Here is a 26602-nt window from a genome sequence, read left to right as displayed (position 1 = left end):
CTGCCATGTCACGGCTGCTGGAAGACATTCTTCATACTTTCTTGTGGTAAAAAAATTTCCCACAGTACCAATCATCTCACACAACCCATTTCCACGGCCTCTTGCTGGCACCAAACCTCCGCTTTCTGAAACCCCTTCCACCGGGTAGCAGGCTGCTCCAGGCAACCCCGCCGGCAGTCGCCCACACACGCATACACACACTTAAAAAGGGCAATTTTTAATTCTGGCTGCCCAAATTTCCGCCCCCACCCCGCAGCGGGACCCTGACCCCGCGCATGCGCAGAGCCGCCGCCGCGCGACGAGCCGGGGAGCGGTGGGGGGCCCCGCCCTTCCTGCCTGTGAGGGAGGAGACGGGGGCGGCGGCCGGAGTCAGACGGGAAGATGGCGGACCTGGAGGAGCAGTTGTCCGACGAGGAGAAGGTAGGGGTGGGTGGGGGTGCTGTGCCTAGCCGAGCTGGGCCGCCCTCTCTTCCCCGACTCTCCGAGGCGGGAGGCCGCGGGGCGAGCTCGGCTCTCGCCCTGCGGTTCGTATTTTTCCCGTCGCCCCGCGGCCGGGCCTGTCAGTCAGGGGTGCGGGAGGAGGGTCGACGGGGAGGCCGGGGGCAGGGCTGGCCGGCCGCCGCCACCGCGCCGGCCCCGGCGCATCTCCCGCCGCTCCTTGTAGGGAGCGGGCCCGGTGGGGAGGCGGGGCTCGATGTCCGGTGGAGGTGGCGGCGGCGGCGGCGACTGCTCTGCCGGCTCCCCGCTGCCGCCGGGGCTGCGGGCATGGCCGCTGTTTGTTCCCGCCCGGTGTGTGTGGGGAGGGGGGGGCGGTGAGCGGCGGGGGATGGCGCGGAGAGCCTGAAAGGAGCGGAGGGACTCTCCCTCCCCTTCCCCCATCTCCACTTCCCGTTTCCGAGGCGTCTTGCCCGGGCCGGCCGGCTGAGCCAGGACACCGGCTCTGCCGTCCCCGCTGAGGGGCTCTGTGCCGCCGCCCCGTCCCCAGAGCAGGGCCGGCCTAAGAGACCGCCTCCAGCTTCAGCCCAGCAGGCTCCGAGAGGAGAGGGGATATGGGGGATTTGGGAGAGGAGGACGGGTTTGGGGGATGAAGAAGGCTGTTTTACTTCCGATTAGGAGACAGTATTTGGGAAAGTGTAAAGTCAAGGAGCAGGGCTGTGTTAACGAGATCTACATATATAATCTCGTTTTAGGGCAGTTGGAAACTTCTTAGGTTTAAGACATATTTACCCAGAAAAACTTCACAAAGAGCAGGGTGTCTTATAAGACCTCAGTTACCAGGGATACTTGTCTTCCTGTGTTGGATCCAGCTTAATGGCAGCTGCCTGTTTCAGAGCTAGGGTGTGGTGTTTTGTATACATGGTGCTAGTGCACTGATCATGTCTTTATGTAATACACGGTATTATTCATTTTCGACTTGAAAAACGTAGGTTTTCTTGGTTGTGGAAACCGTGAGATGACTTAAATGGGGGAGACATCAATAAATGGCGTTTCAAACTTCTTTGAAGTTAGAAGAAGGATGTCTGAAATGTCTAAGCGATTACAATAAGGCAGAATTTCTGCATGTTTGAGGTTAACAGGACCACGTTTCAGAACTAGAGATGCACTGATATGCCAAGAGATGCATAACGCCAGCATCTCACTTTTTCCCAAAAGGCTTTAAGGTTGTGCCCTCTTCTGCTCAATTCACATTCAAATGCCACCTCTCTGTTGGTACAAATAATAATGTAATCAAGAAGTATATGTCGTAATCCATGATTCTTTTAGCCCCTTGTAGAAAATGCAAGTAACTAATCGAGTACATTGTTCCTGGAGGCTATGCTTGAAAATACTACAAGCTATCTTGGCATCACTGAATGGTTGAGGTTGGAAGGGATCTCTGGAGGTCATTTTGTCCAACCCCCTGCTCAAGCAGAGTCATCAAGAGCAGACAGCCCAGGACTATGTGCAGATGGCTTTTTGAAATCTCCGAGGATGGAGATTCCACAACGTCCCTGGGCAGCCCGTGCCCCAGTGCTTGGTTACCCTTGCAGTAAAAAAGTGTTGCCTTATGCTCAGACAGCACCTCCTGTGTTTCATTTTGTGCCTATTACCCCTTGTCCTGTCAAATAATAAAAGATATATTATCTTGTATCTGTATGATCTGAGATGCACTGCCTGGGCTTTTGTCACTGATGGAGTTAAGTTCTAAACTTTCTTCTGTCTGTTAATTCCAGTTTTTCTTTTCTCCCAAAATGGGTGCATTCCTTTTAGAGACTCTTCCTGCCTTGGTATAAGTGAATAGAATCCGCACTCTTCCATTGTAAATTTAAATTGATTCCTTGATCCACTTCAATCCCATATAAAATTGATTGTCCTGTATGAGTGGAATTTTCCAAACTTGTCAGTGAATTTTATTGCCTAACAAAGCAAAGATAAGCAACAATGCAAACTCTTGGAAAAGCAGGCAAATATCCATGCAGATCTTGTGGTGCCTTAAGATTTTAATTCTGATAACATTTTTATTGTAAAATGATAGCAGAACTTAAATGTATCTCAAACATTGTTTTACTGAGTTAAAAAAAAAAAATATCTGGATAGCATTTGAAAGCACACCCTTCTCACCCATCCAGTTGGGACTATAAATAAATGTAGGACAAATATCCATTTCATGGAGAAAAAAAATCACATTGCTCCTTTATATACTTTTTTCCAATGATGTGGAGCTTATAGTGTTGAAGGCTGACACAGGTGATGGTGGTAGTACAATTTTGTAGATAATGTCGATACAGACATAACTAGAACACTGATCAAAACTACTGGAATTCAAGGAGGGAAGAAGGTGAACAAAGTAACAGAACTTTTTTGTACCAGACTCCTCATAATGCTGTAAAAGCATAAGTAAATAGGATATCAAGTGGTGTAGTGATACAAGTTCTGAAAGGTCTTTGATTCATGTCTCTGTGTATAGTCAGTACATTTAAGCGTTGCAAAGACAGTAAGCAATTCCGTTTAGCCGCTATACTTTCCTTCCTGTTGCTATCTAGTAGTCAGTTAAAGATGGCTGTATTTAGCTCTAACATAATTCAGATTTAAAACTTGCAGTGTTTAGTGTAACTGAGAATACAGGAAGGGCATGAATTGCAATAGTGGCAAAACAGAGAGCTACAGTTCAGGTGAAAAAGCTCTAAAACCAAGGAAGGAGAAGAGGCAGTTGCCAGAAAGAACTTGATTTCAATATGCGAGATTGCGTAACTGATTTTGAACCTAGTCTTGTTCCTTAGATTCACATTTTAGCATGAGATTTTTTTGAAGCCTTGCTTATCTTTCAGTGATGATAGTAAGCGCGAGGATAAATTTGAAAAAGCTTTTTTTAAAAGAAAAAAAAAAATCTGAGAACTATTTGTAGTAAATACAGCGTATAAAATTTGTGTATATCTGAAGATCTGAAGTTGGGCCATTGCCAGTGAAAGTTACTGGCTTTAGCATCTAGTACTAGGGATTTTCCAGTGCTCAAACCAGCTTTTGTGAGACACAGTGTTTTGTAGTTGCTTTATTCATGTAGGTCACTGAAAGTTCAGAAGCTTTTAGATAGGTGGAATAACATAAGTTTGATTGCGTCAATTTATAAATAAAGATGAGGTGTGAGAGGTGTAAATCTTGAAGCCCTGAACTCTTAAGGGAGATAGCAATGGGAAGTCACCACTTCTGTGCCCTTCCTATGGGTAATGCATCCTCACTTAACAAGTTTTGAATACAAAACCTATTTATCCAGCATATTTGAAGTAGTTTTGCTAAAGTCTAGTAGCTATTTTTTTGCAGTTTAATGTTATTCCAGTTTCTGTAGAAATTGTTTTCCTACCTGTGGCTGTGTCAAACTAATAAGCATATCTAAAAATGTTTTTAATGAGCATATTAGTGTGACTATAAAAGCTACAATTTATCTGTATGAATATAGGCAATGATTAATGGAAGGTACTGATTTTACTGTAAAAGTTGTACTTACTAATGTAAATAGTCATTAACAAGCAACAGCACAAATGCAAAACAGGACTACAACTATTTAAATCATAAAACCAGTGTTCTGCAGTCCATTTTTGGTGACTCAAAGGGATGTATTTACTGCAGATTATTTTTTTTAAATGTGAATCCTGTTCTCTACAAAGCACAGGAATTAAATAGCTGTGTTGATACCAAGATAAAGCCTAAGAAAATTGGGATGCCTTTAGGGAGGTAAGGGGAGAATCCTCATAGGAAAGGATAACGCATCAGGTTTTTTTAATGCAAAATTAGCTCTTGCATTCCTTAAAATGCTGAGCATATAAATATAGTCAAATATGATTTTTAAAAAAAGGAACTGTACCTCTTTCAGTCAGGTTATATCTCAGTAGTTCCACTTGTTCAGGAAGATGGGGTTTAACAGTGGGTCAGCTTGCTGTAATTAGAGCAAAACTTCTCTTCTGATGAGGAAGTAGTCCCATTTGTGAAAATGAGCCAGCATCTCTTCCAGGTATTTCCTGGTGCATTGGGTAATTTCATAACTTCTTAAATTAGGTGTCAAAACCTACAAATGTAATAAAGGTGGATGTCTTTCACCAACAAAACTGCAGTGTAGTTTTGTCAGGGTGTTTAAGGAAAACTTGTTTTTTAGTCAATGCCTTGAGATGAAAAGTCTAGGCCAGTAAAATGCATTCTCTTGTGTGTGTAACTTCGTCTTTAAAACGTAGTATGTTGACAGCAGATCGGACTTGCACGTACAAGCCCACCAGTGTGGGAGGTTCAGATGTTTCCTTAATGCAAATATAAACCTTTTTCCTGAAACTACTTTGGAAGCATTAGCAGATTTTTTTTGACAAAAAACTTAGTTTTTAAAAATCTTTACATGTATTAAAGCAGTACACGTGCTCTAAATCATTCATTTTGGAAGGACCTTGAATTCTCACTTTTAGAATTGCTCTGAATGGGACCTGGAGACCATAGATGATTAGAAGCAGAATGTGTTGGAGTAGAAGCAGGATTTGAATAGCCTTTTCTGGGTATAATTTCACTGTAATCTATAAGGTAAATTTAAGTTTAAGTTTTGCAAGTGTCCTTAATGTTCTTTCTCTGTAGTTCATTAGTGCACATTTTGATTTATATTTAGAAGTGCATCTTTGCTAACGTGTCCAGCAGGAGAACCTTGCAAGCTCTCTGGTTCTTGTTTATATTTAAATTCTGAATAGAACTGGAAATGCTGTAGCAGGTTCCGATGAAAGGTTGAAAAAACGTTTAATACTCAGTTACCGAAGTTACTGAAATAACTCAGTTACTGTTTAAGCATAATTTCTGCTTAATTTACTACATTAACAAAGCTGTGAAAGTTAACATTTTTGCACAAGTGAACGTAAGAGAAGTTGTGTGGAAGGGATTGTTTTTACAAAGATGAGGTTAAACTCAATGATTACACTTTGATAACATTTGGGGTAAATTATTTAATAAGAAAGAGGAAGTTGGGAGTGCTTCTCAGGCTGCCATGTAATTCTGAGTATAGCAGTCCTTCCAAGATTAAGACTTTTGTGTACATCCTGACATATCATAGTGTGCGGTCTTGAGTTAGGAATTATTTTTTTAAAAAATGTATGCCCTTGAGATTGAAGGACAAAAGAGAAATTTTAATCACTGTTGAGAAATTACAGAAGTGTTCAACACTGTCTGAAAAAATGTTCATATATCATGACAATGTATAACTGCAAAAAAATAACTATATTTAAAGTTATACAGGCTGGAAGAAACTGTTGGAGGTAACTCAAACGCTGCTTGGTCAAAGCAGGCCAACTTAGATCAGGTTGCTTAGGAACTTGCACTTTCAGTTTTGTCTGTCTCCGAGGATGGAGGCTGCACAGGGTTACTGGGTGATGTGTTGCAGTGTTTGACTACACCCATGGTCAGAAACTTTTCCTAATGTTTAAATGTTGCAACTTAAATGTCCAATGCTGGTTGTCTTTTCACTGTGCACCTCCGTAAAAGTTATTATGCAAAGCAAAATTGTCTGCTTTTTTAACAAGCTAAAAATAATTATCTGAAGCTTGAAAATGAATACAAATGAAATCTGTTATTCTAAATATAAGATCAGCAATTTCTAAAACTGCAGTTCATAATTTTTTTGTTATTAGTAGTTTGAAGAAGTAAGTACTTGTGGATTATGGCTTTTACTGTGTTGTGGGGTATTTATAATGCAGTGGCACCTCAGGGCCATCAAAATCCCTGTTCTTGCTGCCTTTGTGCTCACAGAACTATTGCGGAAGCCATGCTACCAGGAAACCTCATAGTTTTAAGTAGATAAGAGAAACTGATTGAACCAAAAATAGAGAAGAGTAACAGAACACATTATTGGCAAAGCCAGTAATGATACCGGAGACAATAATTTGTGGTATAACAGATAGGATTCTGTTGCCTACCAACACAGTCATCAACCTACAGTTCTGCTGTGAAATACCATCTTTGGTTGATTTTGATTTTGGCAGCCAAGGAGGAATAGGATAAGGATTTTAGCCACATTGTTTAGCAAATCAGTGTATTTTTCTCAGGCAGCACTTAAAATATTCACTTCCAGTTTCTGAAAGCAGGTGTAAAGGAGTTAGAACTGCTCATGCAGAAATGAACGCAGATTTTTCAGCGTATGGAAATAACTTTTTTTTTTTAATCCTTGAATAAAAAGCTTCTGAAATGTAAAATATTTCAAATACTTTCTTACCTTGACAGAAAGCATTAAAACTTTCAAACTAATAGGTAACTTTGAGAGAGAAATTTAACACACTGGAATTGGGAGGGGGAGGTATACAGTTAAGGTGGCACCTTATTCTGTGACTTCTAATAAAGGCATTTTTCATAGAACAAGCTCTGATGTTGTTCCTTTTCTCTCCCTGCTGCCATTGAATCCAGGCTCGATGTCCTTGGGAGTATCTAATTATAAATAGCAATCTTGGAGCAGTAGGAAGGATCACTTGAAAAATGTAGGCTTTGTGGTGGAAGAATGCTTTGCAAACGTGAACCGAGTGCTTTTTAGATTATGGTAGGTTGCACTCTGTAAAGACTGATGAGAAAGAGAGGTCTCATTGCTGCAACTGAGGAGCATGTGTGTTGGGCTGACAGAAAATGTCTTGATTCTCTATGTGGGGGATGATGCCATTGGTTTCTTTCTTTGTGAAGTCTTAGCCATTTCTGATACCTTTTACTTCTCAAACAGACTTTAATGCATTTGCTTTTGACTAAATGTAAAATTTTACTGCTTTTTCAGTTGTCAATGAATGACTTTTGCAAGGAAATTCTGAGGTTTTTTTTTAATGCTTATTATCTGTTGTCTCTCTGATCCGTAAGGAAAAAAAAAAGTATGCAGTTGCTCAGCTTCTAAAGATTTTATGGGTAAGATTTACTCATAAATTTATATGAGACTGAGGACTGCGTTTGACCTTTGTCAAATCATATGAGATTTCTATTTAGCAAAGGGGAGTGCTAGCCTCTAACATGCTTCCCCAAACAATATTTTGTTTCTTGGGTTGATTATCTATGTTGGGGCTTGACCCTACAATGAAATATAAAGTACCAAAGAATGATACAGTTTGAGATACTGATATTTTAAAGCATCCAATGTATAGTCTTCTGAGACTGGAACTTAATGCTGCTTTATTTGACACACTTCCTATTCATCCTTTTTTCTTTTCTGTTTTTTTTCTTTCCATTTTTTTTTATTTGCCTTTTTTCTCAGACAGTCCTTTGGAAGGTAGTGAAAGCAACTTTTGTCTAAGCTGTGAACGTGAGATGTTCTTAATCTTTTTTTTTCCTTTTTTTTTTTCCTGGATGCTCATTTATGAGCTTTCATGTACATAGCTGGAAAAAAGACTACTATATTAAAGGTAAAAATTTGCAGTAAAGACGCTGCAGGAAGAGTGTTCTGTATGACAAATTTGAGACATGTAACTCTATCAGTAATTTTAGAACCACTTTTGTATGTATGTGGTTTTCTCGGCTTATTTGCTTTCCCGCCAACTACTAAGAAGACATAGGCTTTCAGAGAAATACAGATGTGGGGAAAAATAATATAATGTATTCTACTGTCTGTATTATAATTACAAGGAAATTTTTTCAATTCAGAGCTTTTAGTAATTGATGGTGATAGCTGAAGCCAAAGTTTCAGGTTAATCTTGATCCTTTAACATCTACAAACAAAGCATACTTGTTTCACTAATTCGAGACCAGTACAGTCCTTGTAATATGTTTCTGAATTAAAATATGGGAAATGCATGACATGAAAAGGTGTTCAATTAGATATAGTCAGAAGTAATAAAAGTAACTGCAAAATGTCATGGGGGAGATCTAACTTCTCTAGTTTTTTTTTTGTAGTTAGACCTCTGTATTACCTCAATAACACATTGCTTTCATATACCTCTTTGCTATCTGTACCTGATACGAGGACTTTCAGAAGTCCTGTTTTGGGGTTGTTTTTTTTTTTTAATCCTTCATCTTAATATGAAGTGGTTCATAAAGCAATTTTAAGATGGAGACTTCTATAATATTTAGATACACTGCTGCTGAAACGCCCTACGCTGAAACAGTCGGCACCTTTCAAAATGGTTATTTTTGTGAAAATAAATTTAATTATCCGAGTCAATTCTTCAGGTAAAAAGAATGCAGCTAGAATACCTCATGCTGTGTAGGATTTACTTTTTGCACCACTATTAAGTGCTGGTACTATTACATACTCTTATTAAATATTTGTGTATTAAAAATAATTGAGGAAAACACATGTTCTACAGACGCAATGCATCTTCAGGCATTACTATGAAGGAAATGTCTGTTCAGTCAAAGCCATAGGCATGGAATGTGCCCCTCCTTTCCTGTGCCACAGAACCACATTTTTGCAGCATTTTCTTCCCAGAAGCAGAAGTGAATTGAATGTGCTACAGTGCATTTTTCAGTTGAGCTTGGCAGGAAAGCAGTTGCAACAATACTTTTTATGTTCATTCCCTTTACTGGAGTCACTGCCTTTGCTCCATGTTTGTGTGAGATGCTGCATGTTTTGGGGTGCTTCTTCACTATTTGAAATTATACCCGCAGGTCTGGGTGAGGTTTCGTGAGATGCTGAGAAGACAGTTTGCTGGCGCTTGTCTAGCCTTTTGAAGGCTTATTTACCTCACTAAACTGTTAGCAGCAAGAAGCAATAATTGTTTAAAGCTCTATTGATAAGTGAATTGGTTGCTGTGTTCATGCCACCTTCTAAAGCTATTCTTTAGTTAGATCAATTTGCGTCTCTGGATGTTCACATAAATAGATGAGCACTGGTGACAAAAAGGAGTTTGTAAAAATGGATCACAGGGCTTATTTGTGAAGGGGCAGGGAGATTAGTCCTTTTGGTCGCAGCAGAAGCATGGTGTTAGGTCAGTTTATGCCAATTAGGAAACACTCCCAGCTTTTTTTTTATTTTAAAAGATGTATTGTAATTGCTGGTTGTAACATTGGAGCCAGTTATCTACCTGTCCAAAGGAAAAGCCAGTTACATTTTTTTTAAACATTGAAGGATTTGTAAACTCAAAAACTATGTTGATGTTTTCCGTACTGACAGGTCATCAGGCATTGTATCTTGCAAGTGATTGAACCTTAAAGTGTGTTCCTTGATGTGTGCTACATGTGTCAATGCAAAATTAATATTGACTGATAGAAGATGTTAGAGAAGTTTTGTTGTTCATTAGAAAGTAAAGCTGCGTGTTGAAAAATAGCGGCTCAGCTGAACTCAAAACGCGAGTTTGAATCAAACTCAGAACTTGGCAAAAGGTTTGTCTAGTTTTATTCAGTATCACTGCAGGTAGTACAAGCAGGATTCCTGAATGACTTGCATGTTATCGTGAGTGTGAATTACAGGCTCTTGAGAGAATTGGAACTTACCTAGTTTGAATCAGCTTAACTGTGTTACCTGTAAATACAGTTTAGTGGACCAAGACAAAGCTATTTGCTTAGTTACTTGCGGAAAGGCTACCTGAACCAACAATTACGGCAGAAGGCGTGACTGTGGGAATAGAGCTCTCTGGGCTCTTTAGTGTTCCTAGAGCAGAAGCAAGGAGCTCCCGTCTCCCAAATGTGATACCTCATCTGCTTTTTTGCCAAACATAGGTTCCTGTGAGTGGGAGATTTGTTTTGTTTTATAAGGAAGCAAGGGTGCTCTCAAGAATCCAGAATATAAATGCATGATACACAATGCTTTGCTCCTGCTATAACACTTTCTGTAATCACTGATAAAAATAACTGCTGGAAGGTCTTTTTTTTTCCCCTCTGTGATCAGCAACAAAGTTGTATTTGAGTGGAAATGTATTGTGGAGGTCCTCTGTTACTTCCCTCCTCCCCCTCCAAATTTTCATGCAGGTGTTAGGTAAAAAGGGATTTTAATATTTGCTTGACTATTTCATTTTTATTGCTCTGGAGCAGTAAACTTTAACCTGTTATTAGTGTAGAGGAAGGGTGGATCTCCCTGCTGCAAGGAGTTCATAGCTGAACTTGAAGTAAGTGATGTGTTGGAAAGAGTAGGGGCAAAGTATGTGGTTTCACAGCATCTTGCTTAACAGCACCTGTGCAGCATTGATGTTGAGTGAAGGCGGGAGCTGTCAGGGTGCCTGGCAAATACAGCTGTATTTCAGTTAAATTTAAAAGGGTGAAAGAAAAAGGGAAGGAGGGGAGAAAAGCTAGCTTAAGTTTTAATGTCTCTGTTATTGTTAGGTGTACCCTAGCTAATTATCAGGAATGAGCATATCTTAGCGGAGCTGACAGTGGCGTGGTGGCAGCCCCTGCATTTCTGCAGACACATATTCATGACCATATATAGGCACATACAGCACAGAAGGTCGGGCTTTTTCAACCAGTGTCAGTTCCGATGTGCCAGGAACAGGAAGAGTGGTTTGGGGGCATTTGAAGTCACTGCATATAACTTCTTTAAAATAAAACAAACTTCAGAATGTCTCAGTCTGGAAAAGGTAGAGAAGTAGGATTTCTCTATGTATCTGATGGGTGTCATGCCTTGAGAGAAATTAGATTGTGAAATGAAAGCAAAAGCATGAAAACAAGGCAGATTTAGCATAACTGTACTGTTCTGTACATTGCTACCTCTGTGCTTGTGTAATTTGAAAACTGCAAATACTGTAGTAACTGAGTGTAGGCATTTGTTGACAGACCAATTGTTTTGATCTCTAGCGGAATGAAGAATTAGGCATTATTATGCCTAATGTCCATGTTCATCGCATACAACAAACCTGTCCCTTTCTCTTTCGCTAAGCTTCTCAGTCTGAATTTTTACCTTAACTGAAATAGTTTATATAATAAAAAAGCTTGTAACTGATGTGGTGGGTAGCATTTGGATTCACTTGAATTGAGAAAGTAAATCTCACTAGCACTTGCTGATGTCAGACTTCCATTTGAGTTAGAATTGATGACTGTGACTGGTGTATATGTGAAAATCGGATAAAGAGAACAGCTTCAGTGGGGAATACTTTCCTTCTTAATGTTTCAGAAGTTTGGCTTTGTGTCATTTGTCTTAGTTTTGTTTTGTTTTGTTTGTAACCTCCTCTCAGCCTCTGTGATTTGTCCAAATTAATGCTAATACCTGCATGAAGTCACATCTCATGAAAATGTATTTAGATTGGTTTTGTGCATTCTTTGTGAACCACTAATGATCAGATGTTCTGGATTAGTGAACTCTGAAGTTCATAGTTTCTTGCAAGCCACTCTGCAGGCATTTAACTGAAAACAGTGTCTGTACATCTAGTCTTGGAAAGTACCTCAATGAAACACTGTCTTAAACTTCAGGTGGTGTTTTGGGAGTAACTAGAGTAATAAAGTGGAGAAATTTCAGGTGTTTTCTCAATCTTTTGAGTATTCTAAAGGAATACTCAACTGTATTGTTTAACCTAATTTTTTGTTACTTGCTGATATATGTATAGGTGCTATGTGTGAAAGTGCAGTTCTCTTGAATGGAAAAGGTTTTGTCATTTAGACTTCTAAAATATTATGTTGTTTCTGTTTTGATTTGTTCAAGTCAGTTCTAATCAATTTTTTAAAGTCTCAATGTGTTGAATAACCAGCACTGGTTTCAACTGTAACGCATCTGATCGAAGTGTTTGTTAAACAGTCTTCAGCAAAAATAACTTCCTATCTGGACTGTCTTGCAGTTTAGGGTTTTTTGCCTGTCCCTTTATATTACAAGTAATGGGCCTCTTGCTATGTGTGCATTTTTAAATATTTTTTTTTTATTTGCCATAAACACTGCATTTTATATGGACTTACCCTTTGTTTAAATTGTGCTTCCTCAAGTGATAGCAGAGCCTGGGGCTTTTTATTGCCAAAAGGGGGAAATCTTCATCTCGTTGAAGCTCATGAAGGTGTGTTGCTTTATCCTTCAGTATCAGTCTGGTTTTGGGAAAAAGAAACCTCCTTTAGAGCATTTATTTCTGGAAAAACTCAGTGGCAATAAAGAAGCTGTAAGTGCTTTTCAGTTCTTATGTGTTAAGTGAGACTACTGGTTTTAATTCTCTTATATGGGCAGCTTCTGTGTATGAGTTGGGGAAATATAGCTTTTTCAGATACTCATCTCCACAGATAAATTAATTTGGTTTAACTGCTGAAGAAAAGTGGATTAGTTTTAAATGGGCTTCACAAAGGCAGGTTAGCAAAATGGAGAGTGTGTCTTAGCTGACATACTGTCAACTTCTGAAGATACATTAGTTTTTTTGCTTCTGTAAGCATGAATATGCTTTGTAGTTCTTGATGAGATGTTCATTGCTAATTTGCATGATTGTGTTTATCCTATAAAAAGTGGCATCTATGATGAATTATCACACTGAAAAAATTCTCATTGAGGAATTGAATTTACTAGTTAAAATGTTCATTAAGAGTAATGTTAAGGTTGGTCTGTCCTGAGGGAACATCTGTTACTATTGAATACCTCTGAACAGATATTACTTATACTATAGCTAATATGACTGAGAAGAATAGTTCTTATTGATAGCGAAAAAAGAAGCAAAACCAGTTTTACATTTTCATAACTACTGAAAATGAGGTATTATTCCAGTTTTAGTACAGACTTAATATCTCACCTTACAGATATTATGAGCTTAAAGCACATGGTCAGAGTGCAGTTTGGGCACCCAGGTTTTGCTTAATTTTGCTCATTTAGCTGCTGCCCAACTGAAAACTGATGGACCACTTATTTCTGAACTCAGAGTGTCTCTAAGTCTTGTTTCTCTGCTTGCCCAGAGCTAACCCGGCCTCGGCAGGGGTAAGCAGTACTGTTCATGTCCTGAAGTCGAGTCGGACCCAAGAAACCGTCTTTTCATCTGACTTTGAGCTAGGAATCAGTCCGATAATCATACTGTAAGCACAACCTGCTCTTAAGTATGAGGCCTAAATTCCAGTCTGATTCTAGATTCTGTTAATTGGTCATTTGATAAAACGTCCTGGTAGTGTAGAGCCTTGGAGCCTGTCTTGCCCTTCTCTTTGAGTGGTTTAATAGTACTGTAGGTCAGCTATATGTCATGTCCTTCAGATGTCTTTGGATTGAGCATTGAGCTGTGTACACTGTGTACAGAGTGCCCTGACTTCAGCAGGAGAGGTATGGAGTTTGTCCTCTCTTGGGAAAAGTATGCAGACTGGTGCTTGGGGTAATCTGGCTAATGCAGATGAGTTCACGTTCCATTGGGTCAAAGGAGACAATCCAAGTCATGCTTTCTTATCTGCGCAAGTGCATTAATAAGCTGCCATAGAAGAAGAGCCTCTTGCCTCTCTGTGTCTCTTGAGAAGAGTAAAGTCTATGGCATTTATCTCAGTATAATGCAAATTTACATGTAAAAAGCAGTTCTGATTTAGGTATTTGAGGCAGCAGATAAAGACTGTCTGCAGTCCAAAATGTTGGATTCAGTTTAGAAAGCTGGGAACGGGTAGCCTTTCATTTCCGTAGTCAGCTCTGAGTGGCTGTGTGCTGACTTCTAGTGAGCAGAAGCTGCCTGGGCTAGCCATTTGGAATCTCATTGAGGTTTGAACACTGCTAATGAGGCAGCAAAGCACGCTCTCAGGATGCTCTAAGCTTGAACCACCTCTCCTTGAGACCGTTTTCTGAAACTTGGACCTTGTCAGGAACCAAGGGCCCAAGCACTGGCTGTATTGCTACCCTCAGCTGTAAAAGCCAGTTCAAGAGCTCTAGCATGCTCAGGCAGTTCTTTTGTAGTTTCAGACGTATATAGACGTGTCAATGTAAAGTGTTCTTTGGTTATTTTTAGCTATTTGTTAATTAAGCATGTGCTTGTCAGACACGTTAATTTCAAACAAGAAGCCCAGAGAGTACAGACACTGAATCTCCCAGCTCTGTATTCCATAGAAGCATAACTGGAGGTGTTAGAAATGGGAACTATGGTTCCGGTAGTATCCTGTATTTGAATAGCGACATCGTATCATGGATGCAAGAGAGCTTTGAATGTCTCCTTAACTTAGGTAACTGTAAATTGTGAAGGATAGGAACTTTTGTCAGGTTAAGTTAGGAAAACAGCATTGTTTATTTGTTTGTTTATATAATGGGTGCCCTTAACAGTTTAAGGGGGAAAGAAGAATGAATGAAAGCAAGTCTGCTGAGTGACATTCTGCAAGTAAGGTAATAGTTGAAAGGTTGCTTCACGTCAGAAAAAAAAAAAAGCCATTTTCATGTTTCTTTTGCAAGCATATGTGTCTGCAGCTGTGCAGTGAACCAGTTCAGGGAACTGGTCTGAAAAAAACAGAAAAATAACTTTTCTAACTTTGCTCACTGCAGTTGTACAAGTGCTTGTGCCAGCAGAAGGGAGAAAGCCAGGGCAGGTGTACCTACTTTTAGTGGAAGTACTGGCTTTAGCTGTGTTTTGTCTGCAAGAAGTCGTGGCTGAAGGCAATTGCTCAAGGACTTGCATTAAAGAAGCTTTCAAGGTGCTTTTTTAAGTTGTATCTGCTGATACTGTGGTACTAAGATATAGGTGAAATTACATGATTTAGTGTCTATAGAAGCGTTTTTAAGCTTATGTAGTCTATCGATTACTGCCTAGCTGTGGATCTCTTGGAAAGTTTAGAACCATAGGATGTATAGTAAAATGAGAGGAGACGCTGTGAAGACCAAATGTATCTTCATCATGGTTTTTGACTCTCTTGGAATGTGTGTTAATTCCCAGGAATCCATGGACCGAAAGTTGAAATATATTGTGAATATATTATTGATCTTATTTGTTAGATTAATCTTTTTGCCAGTAATACAAAATATGAGTGACTCAATTTCTCTGCTTCTATCACATATAATCTCCTCTGTTCTCTTTGAAGAGGTGAAACTTTGTTTCTAACAAAGACAGAGGAGTTTAAATAATGTGAACAAGTGTATGAAACAGTGGGAGTTGTACAATTCCATGTCTAGGTATTAAGGCTATACAGTGCATGATTGGTTTGAATAGGAATGAATACAAGTATATACAACCACATAATTGTTTTTGTATTTAAGGTGCGTATAGCAGCAAAATTCATAATTCATGCTCCTCCTGGGGAATTCAATGAGGTGTTCAATGGTGAGTATCTGTCTGCTCTGTCCCTTCATTTAAGGCATTTATATACAAAATTGTATTGCTGATTACTGTCCTGAATTTCATGTAGCTTATATTTTAGCCGCTCACTTGCTGTAAGAGCTGGTTTTGTAGCTTGGCATAGTAAGCTTTGCAGTCACAAGACAGCTTGGAGTTTAAATGCAAAAGGAGGAAAGTACCACTTGTCTTTGTGATGTGAGGATGAGCTTTCTTTCTGTTTTTAATCAGTCATGAATTAACAGTTGCTAGGGTTTTCATTTAGAGGACACAGGTACACTTTTTTTTCCCCAGTCTTTGATAGAAGAGTACATTTTTCAATAGAAATGAAACTAGCTGAAATTAAAATCTTTTTTATTTTAAAGAAGGAATATCATTGCAAATACTTAACCTTGAATATACAAAGGACTTCTGCTTAATGCCAGTTGTGAAAAGAATATTAATCTTCTCCAAACATTGTTAACCCTTGAATTCTGGGCACACTTTATTTTACTGAGTGTATTGGTAAACTGAAAAGAAACCTGAAATTAGCTTCTCTCAACTATTGTTGCCCTGAACTTTACCTAAGATATTTTTCTTTTAAAATTGTTGTGCGTGTCTTACATATATGATATGTATGTCCACATATCTTTAAGAATGAATATGTCTTGTTGCTTTAGCTTACAAATATCTCTGATGTTATTTAAGTCAAGTAGTAAGTTTAGTATACTAAACTTTTAGTCTGTGTCAGGCTGGGGAGAGCTTAAATTTGTTAGAATGTAAGGTTTTTAGAAGTTCTTTGTTCTTCAGCTAAACTGTGACCTGCTGATTATTATTTAAGCTTAGCTTGTACTACATTTATGAAATGAACTGTTGGTGAACAGCTCAATAACCTAGCTCCCTGAAGGTTAACATGACTTCTTATAGTAATACTGCTGTAAACTGTATCGTTAAGCTAGTTCATTGTCGCAGCTACTTGCTCAATAATGGAATATAATATGTTTGAAAACACATAACAAAATATTTGATCATAAATGCATGACCAGTGTTCAATGAGATTCAGACTGACTTCCTAAAAAAAGAGAGAGAAAGCTTTAAATTCCAATTCTATAAAGTGTGATTCTGGGTTTTTTTGGTTTGGCGTGGGCTTTTTTGAGCTTCTGGGGTTGTTTTTTTTTTTTTCGCTTGGGATGTTTTGGTTTGGGATTAGGTGTTTTTTTTTTGTTGGCAGTGTTTTTTTTTTTTATCGGTGGTCGTGTGTTTTTCTTGTTTTTTTTTTATTTTTTCAAGAAGAAATACTTTAAACATATTCTGGATTTCTTTTCACTTGCATGATACCTTGGGAATCTTTAGGAGAGTTTAAAATGTTATAGCAAGACTAATGATCAGTTAATGATCAGTGCATTAAATTGTTATTAAAATAGTGCCTAGCAAATAACAAGCCAGTAAATCAAGTACATAAATAACAATTTGGTGCATAGTAAATATGAAATAATTCTGAGGAGGGTATTAACTTTATTCTGTACTTATGTTTCTTGTATGATGGTAGAAATGGTATTGTGATATATTGTGCTCTGACTACTAAGTGTTATTAAGGAATGAGAGCAAAAATGGTAAAGCTTAAAAAAAAAAATAAGTATGACACATACTATATTAGTCTCATTAAAATACAGTGGCCACTACCATGAATACAGTGTGAGGGATTTCATAGCTTACATCTTAAAAGTGAACTTATTTGAATTCTGTGCTGTTCTCATTCAGAAATTCTCTAAAAACTAGTTTGACAGATTCCCAGAGCTGTCATACAGCCGGTAGAATATGGCTTTTATCTGCTTACCAGATTGTCTTGGAAGGGATCCATTTCCGTACTACTCTTCTCATTTCGTTCAGTCAAAATTATGAAATATGAAGCAATACATTTTCTACCTAGTAATCTCTATGGATGGTTTGGGTTTTTTGTTTTGTACAATCTGTTGACGTTTTTTATGTGACTGAAACAAGTTTCTGAGCTAACTGTACTTTTATGTTGTAAATATCTCCTTTCAGATGTTCGGTTGCTGCTTAATAATGACAATCTTCTCAGGGAAGGAGCCGCCCAGTAAGTACCAGGTGCCACATACAATTGCATAAAAGCAAGATGTCTTTCAGTAAGACTTTCACTGTCAGTAAGTGATTTGTTTAAAAAGATTTGTGCTTGGCAAGTAAAACACCGTTTTGTGTTGTGCATCTTTGATCAAGATTAAGTTCTTGGCAGAGAAGAGATCTGTATTGTATCCTAATGATTAGAGCAACTGTTTTGGAAAAGGGTAACCCGGATTTTGGAACCAGTCTCCACCTTTTTGGATTTCCTTTTCTGTTTCTTTGTAGATGTTATAGGCACTGAACATGTGTAAGATACTGCTTCCTTAGACCCTACTTTTATATCAAAACATTATGCCTACTGTATTTTATGCCAAAATTAGTTTCATCTGTAAGAACAGAGATGTCTGACTTAGTAGGTTGGATCCCTGTGGAATTTAAACTTTATCTGTTCCCACAGTTTATATGGGTTACTGTAAAGCTTATGTGTTTGTCTATATCAGGTTATTTTTGAACATAAATCATTGTGTAATGGTGGTTGGAATCTGTAATATGAGCACTAAATGAACCAAGGTGATTCCAAGGATTTGGGCCTGTAAGATAATGAATCATTGATATAATTTTTTGATGTATCACCCCCCAGATTATTGGTTATTATTTAAATCTCTTTCAGCTAGTAAGGAAAAAGACTGTACTTGATGCAGGCTTTTGGTATTGTTTTTTTTCTCTTGTAGTGCATTTGCACAGTACAACTTGGACCAGTTTACTCCAGTAAAAATTGACGGTTACGATGAACAGGTATGAATACAATGAGATACTTGCAATGTTCCTTAAACTGTTAAAGATGTTCTGGTATTTGAATGTATCTTGGCAAGAAAATGAAAAAAATGAAAAGAAATGCATCTTCCCTGACAAAATGTAGAGATTATGGCCCTCCAATAATACCAGTTCCATAAGATAATCATTTAGGACATCTAAAGAGCTTGAAATTTCAGTCTGTGTTGTTGGCCTGAATTCAGTCAGACCTGATTTGGAGCTGTAGAAACAATTTGCTCCATCTTTAGTACTAGAAGACATGAATTTCTATATCACATTGGTTGTTGTTGTAAGAGGGTAAGATTCAGAGGGTTTTTTTCTGAGTCAGTGTGTTGTGTTAGCCTTGTCCTCTCTTGCTATATGCATATTTTCTTTAAAATGTGAGTCTTATGTGAGTCTTTAGATATGAATAAGCTCCAGTTAAGTGCAGGATATAATTAGATTTGGCATGTTAGTTTTTTTTTTTGGTCTTTATTCAATAGCAAATGTTATTAACTAAAACTTCGTGATACAGGTTTTGATAACAGAACATGGTGATTTGGGAAATGGAAAATTTTTGGATCCCAAGAACAAGATTTCTTTTAAATTTGATCACTTAAGAAAGGAGGCTACTGATCCTAGACCACACGAAGTTGAAAATGCCATCGAATCCTGGAGAAATTCAGTTGAAACAGCAATGAAAGCATATGTGAAAGAACACTACCCAAATGGTGTCTGCACAGTAAGTACTAAATTATATAACCACTATAACTGCTATAGATAGATATGTAAAAAAAAAAAAAAGTTATTATTTGTAAACCAGGAAGACAGGCAGTTTCAACTGTAAAGAATTTAGTCCTGTCAAGGGTTCATACAAGGAAATGAGGGAAAGCATCAGGAGTTTAATATTTCAGCTGTTGGATTACTAGTGGGTGGTTACTGCAGATCACAGTGAAGATTGACCTCTTGGTTCTGAAGAATTTTTGTTTCAGTTTCTTAAAGCATTAATGCCTTCTGTGGACTACTGCAGGTTGATCCTGGCTATGTGGGTGGTTACTTTTAAAAAATAAAAACATTTTTAAAAAAATGCGTAAGATAAAAATGTCTGTCTTGGCTTTGTGTACTGACAAAACTGTCAGTAAAGCAAACTGTTTCCTCTCCATCACATCTTCTGTATATCAAAGTGTTATGTTCTTACCACCAGAATCAGTGCGTTCTGATGGCTTATTAAAATGGAACCTCTCAGTCTGTACTAAAATAGTATTCATTTGCTGTTAGGAGCCCTAGGACTATTTGAAGTTTAGCAAACTGATCTAATGATAGCTGTCTCCCATGCTTTCTAGTAACCTGATGGAAAAACTAACTGGGGCAGAAGTGGGGAATAAAAATCAGTTGCTGAGGTAACAAGTTGAATTGGATTCCCAGGTGGTCAGATGAGTTCCAGCTTCTGTAAAGAAAACCAGATTACATGTTCATGGAGATCATTTTTAGTAGTATTTGATTTTAGGGGGTAAAGCAGAACAGAGAACCAAACCCATCCTTTTAATCACCTTTTCACTAGTCTGTAAAGGCTTAAATCATCATTTCATTGTAGAATAACAAGTATCTGAAACCAGCTGGTAATATATGTTGTCACAGCAGTAACTGCTATAGGCTTAAAATTCCTATAGTTGCAGAAAAATGAGTCTGCAGTATATAAAATTTCAGTTAAGATGTTTGACCTTCAGATTTTCTAATCTTAAATTTTTCTGCATTGTAATAAGCACTGTAATGTTTCATGTACTGAATATTATGTAAGGACCACGGTGATTACAAAATTAAATTTTACAGTTTCTGTAACAATAATAGAACTAGATATCTAAGCAATTTGAGCAAGATAGATACTGAAACTTAAACTGTGTTCTTTATGTATTTTTTTTTCCATTTCTAATTAAGGTATATGGTAAAACAATTGATGGACAGCAGACCATTATTGCATGCATAGAAAGCCATCAGTTCCAAGCAAAAAATTTTTGGTAAGTTTCTGTATGGATACAAATACAGCAAACTAACTGCACTAGTACCATTACACTGGTAAATCTTAGTTCAGAGAAGGAGGTGCATACACATCTTGCATGCGACTTTTTTTCTCCCTCCACCCCAAGTCTTTCTGCCAAAACTATGTAGAAATCTCTTCCTGTGTGGTGACTAAAATGTCAGACTGCACGTCTTCATCTCCTTTGCAGAACTTTGGGAACTTCGTAAAATTCCTTATGACTCGTTCAGTTTATCACACCAGCACCAATACCTACGCCTGTGTTCCGTAATACAATTGATTCTGCTTGTGTTGCTTCCTTTGTGACTGACAGAATAAAAACAGCTTCTTCTAGCTTTCATGTCTCAGAGAAAGAAGGTGACCAACGACAAATTTCCTGTAGGACTTGAATCATTAATTTTTGGGTGAGGTAGATAAAGGTGATCTTGGATGAAATGAACTCTTATAAACTGCAGCTTGATTTTTTTTTTTTTTTCTTTTTTCTGTACTCGGTTGAAAGATGTTTTCCACAGTCAGGAGTGAACTTTGGATAGGTCCTTGCACAAAACTGGCCAGAGTTGAGATAAATATCACAGTATTGGAGTTGGGTTAAGGAAGTATCTCCTAAAGATAGCTAATATATGCAGTTGTCTGAAGAAATAAATTTCATTATTATTTTATTTGTTATTTCGCATCTGAATGAAATTATATTTAGTAATCCCATGGGTATTGAATGGAAGTGCAGAAATTCTTGTTTTCTGGTGCTGAAGGTGAATATTACGTATGCATAGTAATTTCAGCATGTGTCTGTATCAGCTAAATAATTTTCCCAGTATACTGTTCCATAGATTTTAATTGAATTTGCGCACTTACTAAATAATTTCTCCTACTGACTTAAATTTGGCTAGTTAAGTCTGCATGTTTTACATCAATATTAAAAGTAACTTGAAATAAACAGTCTTTAAAGAAGAGGAACAGATAGGCAACAACCTCTTTTAGATAGAGAAAATATTTCTTGAAAACTTTCTTTAATAAAGTTACAGTCGGACATCTATGGGTAAATATTGAACACGTTTCTAGAGTTTTACGGGGGAAAGTCAGATCCTAATTCTCATTCTTAGCAAGTTTTAATAAACATATATTGGTTTGGGGAATTTGGGAATGGAGGAATGGATTCAAAGTTAACAAGGCTCTTCAGTTATCCAGCTGTATGTCTGGATATCCAGCCCAAGCCACAGCCAGTATTTATTGTCAAGGTATCCCAGCTTTTTAGGCATTTGGAAGGCTGGCAGCCTACCCTAAAAGCAAGTTTGTTGGGTGATAGAAAACCAATACATGCCAAAGAAAAATGTTCTATGAATTTCTGAAATACTGTCAACACAGTAGGATAGATAGTTTATTAAAGAATGTGAAAGAAAAGGAAGGACAGTCAGTCTCTTACAAAACATCTTAAGTCAGCAGAGGTAAATAAAGTAATGACATGTTGTTTTTAACTTAGGGCATTTCCTACAGAAGGATCCTTCTGAACTTGAACTCTTTTCTTGGAATAGCATCTTAAGGACAAAAAGTTATCCCAGAGTGGAAACACTGTGGTCGTCTTAACTTCAAGGACCATAAATAGACTAAGAAGCAAACAAATCCGTTAGCTAGCCATCGAATCCCATGCATCTAAAAACTAATATTGTGCCCAAAATGTAGTTCAGCATGTAAGCTTTCTTATAGCTAATGGGTCAGTCTTAAGGCTACCAGTAATATTAGTGTCACTGAGTTGGGTAACCCTTTCAGTTTTCTCAGAGATGACAAACAAGCTTCTCAATTGCCTTAGTCTGAATTTTCAGTGATAATCTATAATTTGGATATTGTCTGAAATAATAACCAATGGCTTTATAATTGAGTTAACGTTGTTAGTATCTAAGATGTGTCAATATAGATGTATTAGTAAGTGTTAATCTTAAAGTCTTTATCTCTCTTTCTCCCCTCGTTGAATGCACTGAAATCTACACCTAACATTAGTAGGATTGGAACTCATAGTATCAACTTCCTTTCATCCTTTAAGCGCAAAGAAGAAACTGAGAGACAGCTGCAGTGCATTCTTAATATAGCTGTAATGTACTAACTTTCTAATCCATTAACCTTATAACTAAATAAGAAAATGTCTAGTCTACAGGAAAGAAATCAGGTGAAACTACAATCTCCCCATACTGTTTTCCAGATGTTTGAAACTCCCTTTAGGCAATTTGGCAAGGATATTGAATTTGTGGAAGGAAATTGGAAGGAAATAGTTGTCCTCAAACAGAAATGCTAGAAGAGCTGAAAGGCCTAGTTACAACGCAGCGTAGCGGAAAGTCTTGCTGATTTCATGTTCCTTCCATTCAAGTTTTTCATGTGAAGTGTGACTTCAGCTGATGCAGCAAGTTGTCCAGGTCCCAGAAACAAAATATCGACTATATACACCTAATTAATAATAAAGGAGGGAAAGAACATTGTAGGCTTTAGGTATTTTCAGAAGTTAAGTCCTGCTGTTAAAAGGTTCTTACTAATAAATCTACTTGGTCCACATCCAAAGCTGAGGGTAAATATTTTGGGAAACTTCTCTTCCTGACTGATTACGGGGCTGAATCTTTAGGGAAAGATTTTGTGCATGTGGACAGCATATTTAATTCTCCATTTTTCTTTGATTATTAGATGTATGTTAGTTTTTGCTTTTTTTTTTTTCTTAACCTGTAGGGTGACATCTGCTTTCTGTTTTATTTTCTTAAAGGAATGGGCGTTGGAGGTCAGAATGGAAGTTTACAATCACCCCTTCAACCACTCAAGTGGCTGGCATCTTGAAAATTCAGGTATGCTTATCTCAAATTGTGTCCTGATCAGCAAAGTCTCCAGTTATTATCAAGGGAGACTCAGGCCAGTGTATTAAGTATTCTAAGAGAATCTGGGGACCCAATAAGCAAAGCAGACATGCCCATTCAGTTAAGTGTTAGTGACTTAATTGCATATTTACCTAATCCTTACGAATACAAAATACATGTTTAATGTAATGATTCAGAAGACTTCAGACAGTGTAATCACCTTAGCTAGGCATATACCTCTTTTCTGTTTCTTGAATTTGCCGTGGCACAAGCCTTTCCTAAGGGTAGGCCCTTTCTGAAGTAGAACTTTTTTTCTTTTTAACTGATAATAGCAGGTTTTCTTCATGATGCCCACCCTGTTGTTCAGAAAGGTGGTAACTTTTGGTTTCAGTTATTCCGCCATCTGGAATTTTTGAATATAGGTCTCCTTCATTCCAAATTTGGCCTTCCTGTTGGCCTTAGGGCATTCAGAAAAGAGATACTGTCCAAGCAGGAATGCAGAAATCCTTGAGACCAAAGGAAGTCTGGCTGTCATGTGGTAGGTGGGGGACTTGACGGCCTGGGTTGGTTCCCTGGAATGTCTGCACATATTTTGCAGGAGTTTATTAAAACAATTCTGGGATCTGGAACTAGAATGTCAGTGCAGTCTGGCTTTCAGTGTAGTACCTTACTATTTTTTTACAAGACACTGAGTCAGGTTCCCTTTTCCTGCTCTTTTTGTGTCCCTGTGAGTTTTGCGGTTCCTTACTGCTCAGTCACTTGACTTCAGGAAGATGCAATGGAATGTCTTTCTAGCCATAGCCTAAGGTTTAGGATGTTATTTTAGGATGTGGTAGATGTGTTCAGGTCCACCCAAGCAGGGGGCCTGGATCTGGTTTCCCATTCTGGGGCAAATTCTGTAACAACTGGAATGATAGTCAAAATGCGGACAGCCATTCTTACATTATCAGATAAAGATGGTCATGGTGAGCACCCTAAATAACTTCTAGGCTTCTCAGGACTTTGGGAAAATCCAAGTAAACTGTCGCTTAAATACAACTTCAGCAAAACAGGCGTTTTCTCCACAACATGCACTTTTGGTTAAATGTCTTAAGTGATTTTTTTTACAGAACAAGCAGGCAGGTGTCTACCTAATTCTGGAAAAGTTAGGCCAGTAGCCTAGAAAATAGCCTGAAAAGGAAATTTAGTCAGGTTTTAATCAGCATCTGAATTTGGGCACCAGCTAATTTTGTCTTTTATTACTATTACACAGATTTAATCAAGGCATTATTTACATTCATTAAATGTTTTGGGGAGTGATGAGAAATTTTACTTTTTTTGCTCGTATATCATCAAGGAGTTTTGAACTCTGTTTCAAATTTTTAGAAATGGTGTAAAACTTCTTTCACATATGTGGGAGTGCTTCCCCTTCTCCCCCTCCAAACAAACAAAAAAAGGTGCTTTGATTTTTTTTTTTTAAGGAGCAAAGTAATTTTCTAGAATATGAACTCAACTACAACATTAGTGAAATTTCAGAGGACTGAAATTTCAGCGTTATTTGCAGAGTCTTTATGACAGCAATATGGCCATTGCGCTGTTTCTGATAAGACCTTTTATGAATATGTTGGGGAAAGTTCCAGCATCACCTGCTGTCTTCAGGTGTCTTCAGTATTTTTAAGGTCATTTGCACAATTTCTTCCTTTTTAAAAATTCTATGAATAAATTCTAATACAGAAGATTCTCAGCTGTCTTAATCTCTTCCTTTCTTTAATTTTCTTTTAATTATACATAAGGGGAAAACTGCAACAGCCGTGTCATTTACTAAAACTATGTCCCTGTGGTGCTTGACATGCTCCACCTGTGCATGGAAAACAACTGATAAGTGTACTCGTTACTAATTTTATCTTTTAGATAATTTGTTATTCTCATCCCTCCTTAGTTAACCTTTCCAAGAGGTTCTGTTCATAAACATCATCCTTCTTGTAGTCTTCTGAACCCAGACCTAGCATTCTAGAAGGATGTCAGCAGTGAGGTATAGTACAGAACAGTTACTTCTCTTATTTTGTATAAGATACAACACATCCCAGAATTAGATTTGACTCTTCATCCCTGTTAAGTTTTTAGGCCTGAGTGTTTGCCAAGAATGTCACCCAGTGAGACAGATGTTTGTGCTGATGTTGGCCTCAGAGTACAGGGGAGCTTTGGGCCCCCTGCAGTGGATTGTGATGGAGAAAGGGGGAGATTTATACTTCTCTGGGTTCTGCTGTTTCATTGGGAGGTCTCAGAATTTGGCACTGAGTAAGCACTTCTCATCTTTTAGGAGGTGGATTGAAAGTTTCACCCAATAGTGTTCAATTTGAAAACAAGCTTATTTTATGGTTAGGATGATGCCTTTTGTTGAAGAACAAGTATTTGACAATAAGCAAAATAATAATATAAGATATATCATAGGAAATAATGTTTTTCTCATATAGGAAACATTTCCTTAGGTATATCTGTCTTACTCTGTGTCATGTTTTCTTTATTGTTGTTTATAAAATTGAGGGTTTCTTGTATCGTGATCCTAATATATATGAAATTGTTGTATTTTGCCTTAGTCTCCATATTAAAATGTTATCATGCCTAATAGGGTGAGACACAAATGCCTCAGCTCCTCATAGCATCAGCTATGTTAACTGTGTTGACTTTATCAAAATTGTAGAAAATCTTTAAAGATACCTGTTTAAATGTCAATGAGCTACATAACTCTTCTGTGTCAGTTATTTTGAATGATTACATGTAACTTTATATCTGCTTCCCATTTTTTAAGTTTTCCAACAGTTGCATTAGAAACTGAATGTTTTCAGATCCTTACCAACTGAATTTGAAAGTACTAAATTGTCTTGGGTAGAGTTTTACTGTTTTTCTCCTGCAAAATAATCAAGGAAGCTGTTTTGTAGATAATAATGTTTCAAGAGTAAGTAGATTTCATTCTGCTTTGCTACCTAACCTTGGCACACCTTGTCCTAAAGAGCTCCTTTGTCTAGATAAATACCATCTTTTGTTATGAGTCATATCTAAGAGATGAAAATATCAAAACCAGGCAGTTCTAGAAAGGGAAGCATAATGTTGCACTGTCCTTAGGAAACAGTTTGGATGAAGAAAAAAAACAACTTCACAATATCCTGAAGCCTTGCCTCAACTATTCTCACTTTAAATATGACTTCACTATTGCAAGAGTTTCTAGTAAGATCACATAAATAGTATGTTGTTGTCTTTATGATGTTAATCAAAACCTTGGTTTAGTGGTGGACTCACCAGTGTTAGGTTTACGGTTGGACTCAATGATCTTA

The 26602-nt window shown here is 37.8% G+C and overlaps 1 protein-coding gene across 2 annotated transcripts in view; it reads left to right on the top strand.

Annotated features, from left to right (window-relative positions):
- The first annotated feature begins 298 nt into the window (after nt 1-298).
- The window catches only part of CAPZA2 (capping actin protein of muscle Z-line subunit alpha 2), a 31288-nt gene continuing 4984 nt past the window's right edge, over nt 299-26602 (top strand). Inside the window, exons 1-7 of one of the 2 annotated variants that reach the window (XM_074602644.1) lie at nt 299-420; nt 15500-15563; nt 17601-17652; nt 18368-18431; nt 18964-19170; nt 20364-20443; nt 23204-23282. In XM_074602644.1, coding sequence (XP_074458745.1) covers nt 382-420; nt 15500-15563; nt 17601-17652; nt 18368-18431; nt 18964-19170; nt 20364-20443; nt 23204-23282 — 585 coding nt within the window. In that variant the 5' untranslated portion in view covers nt 299-381. Of the gene's footprint in view, nt 421-15454; nt 15564-17600; nt 17653-18367; nt 18432-18963; nt 19171-20363; nt 20444-23203; nt 23283-26602 lie in introns of those variants that run through there. The other variant, XM_074602557.1, reaches the window with a different exon arrangement.

The sequence above is a fragment of the Larus michahellis genome, chromosome 1 (assembly GCF_964199755.1).
Source record: "Larus michahellis chromosome 1, bLarMic1.1, whole genome shotgun sequence".
NCBI lineage: Eukaryota > Metazoa > Chordata > Aves > Charadriiformes > Laridae > Larus > Larus michahellis.
The sequence above is the reverse complement of the archived record's forward strand: the minus strand, read 5'-3'. Positions and strand labels throughout refer to the sequence as shown.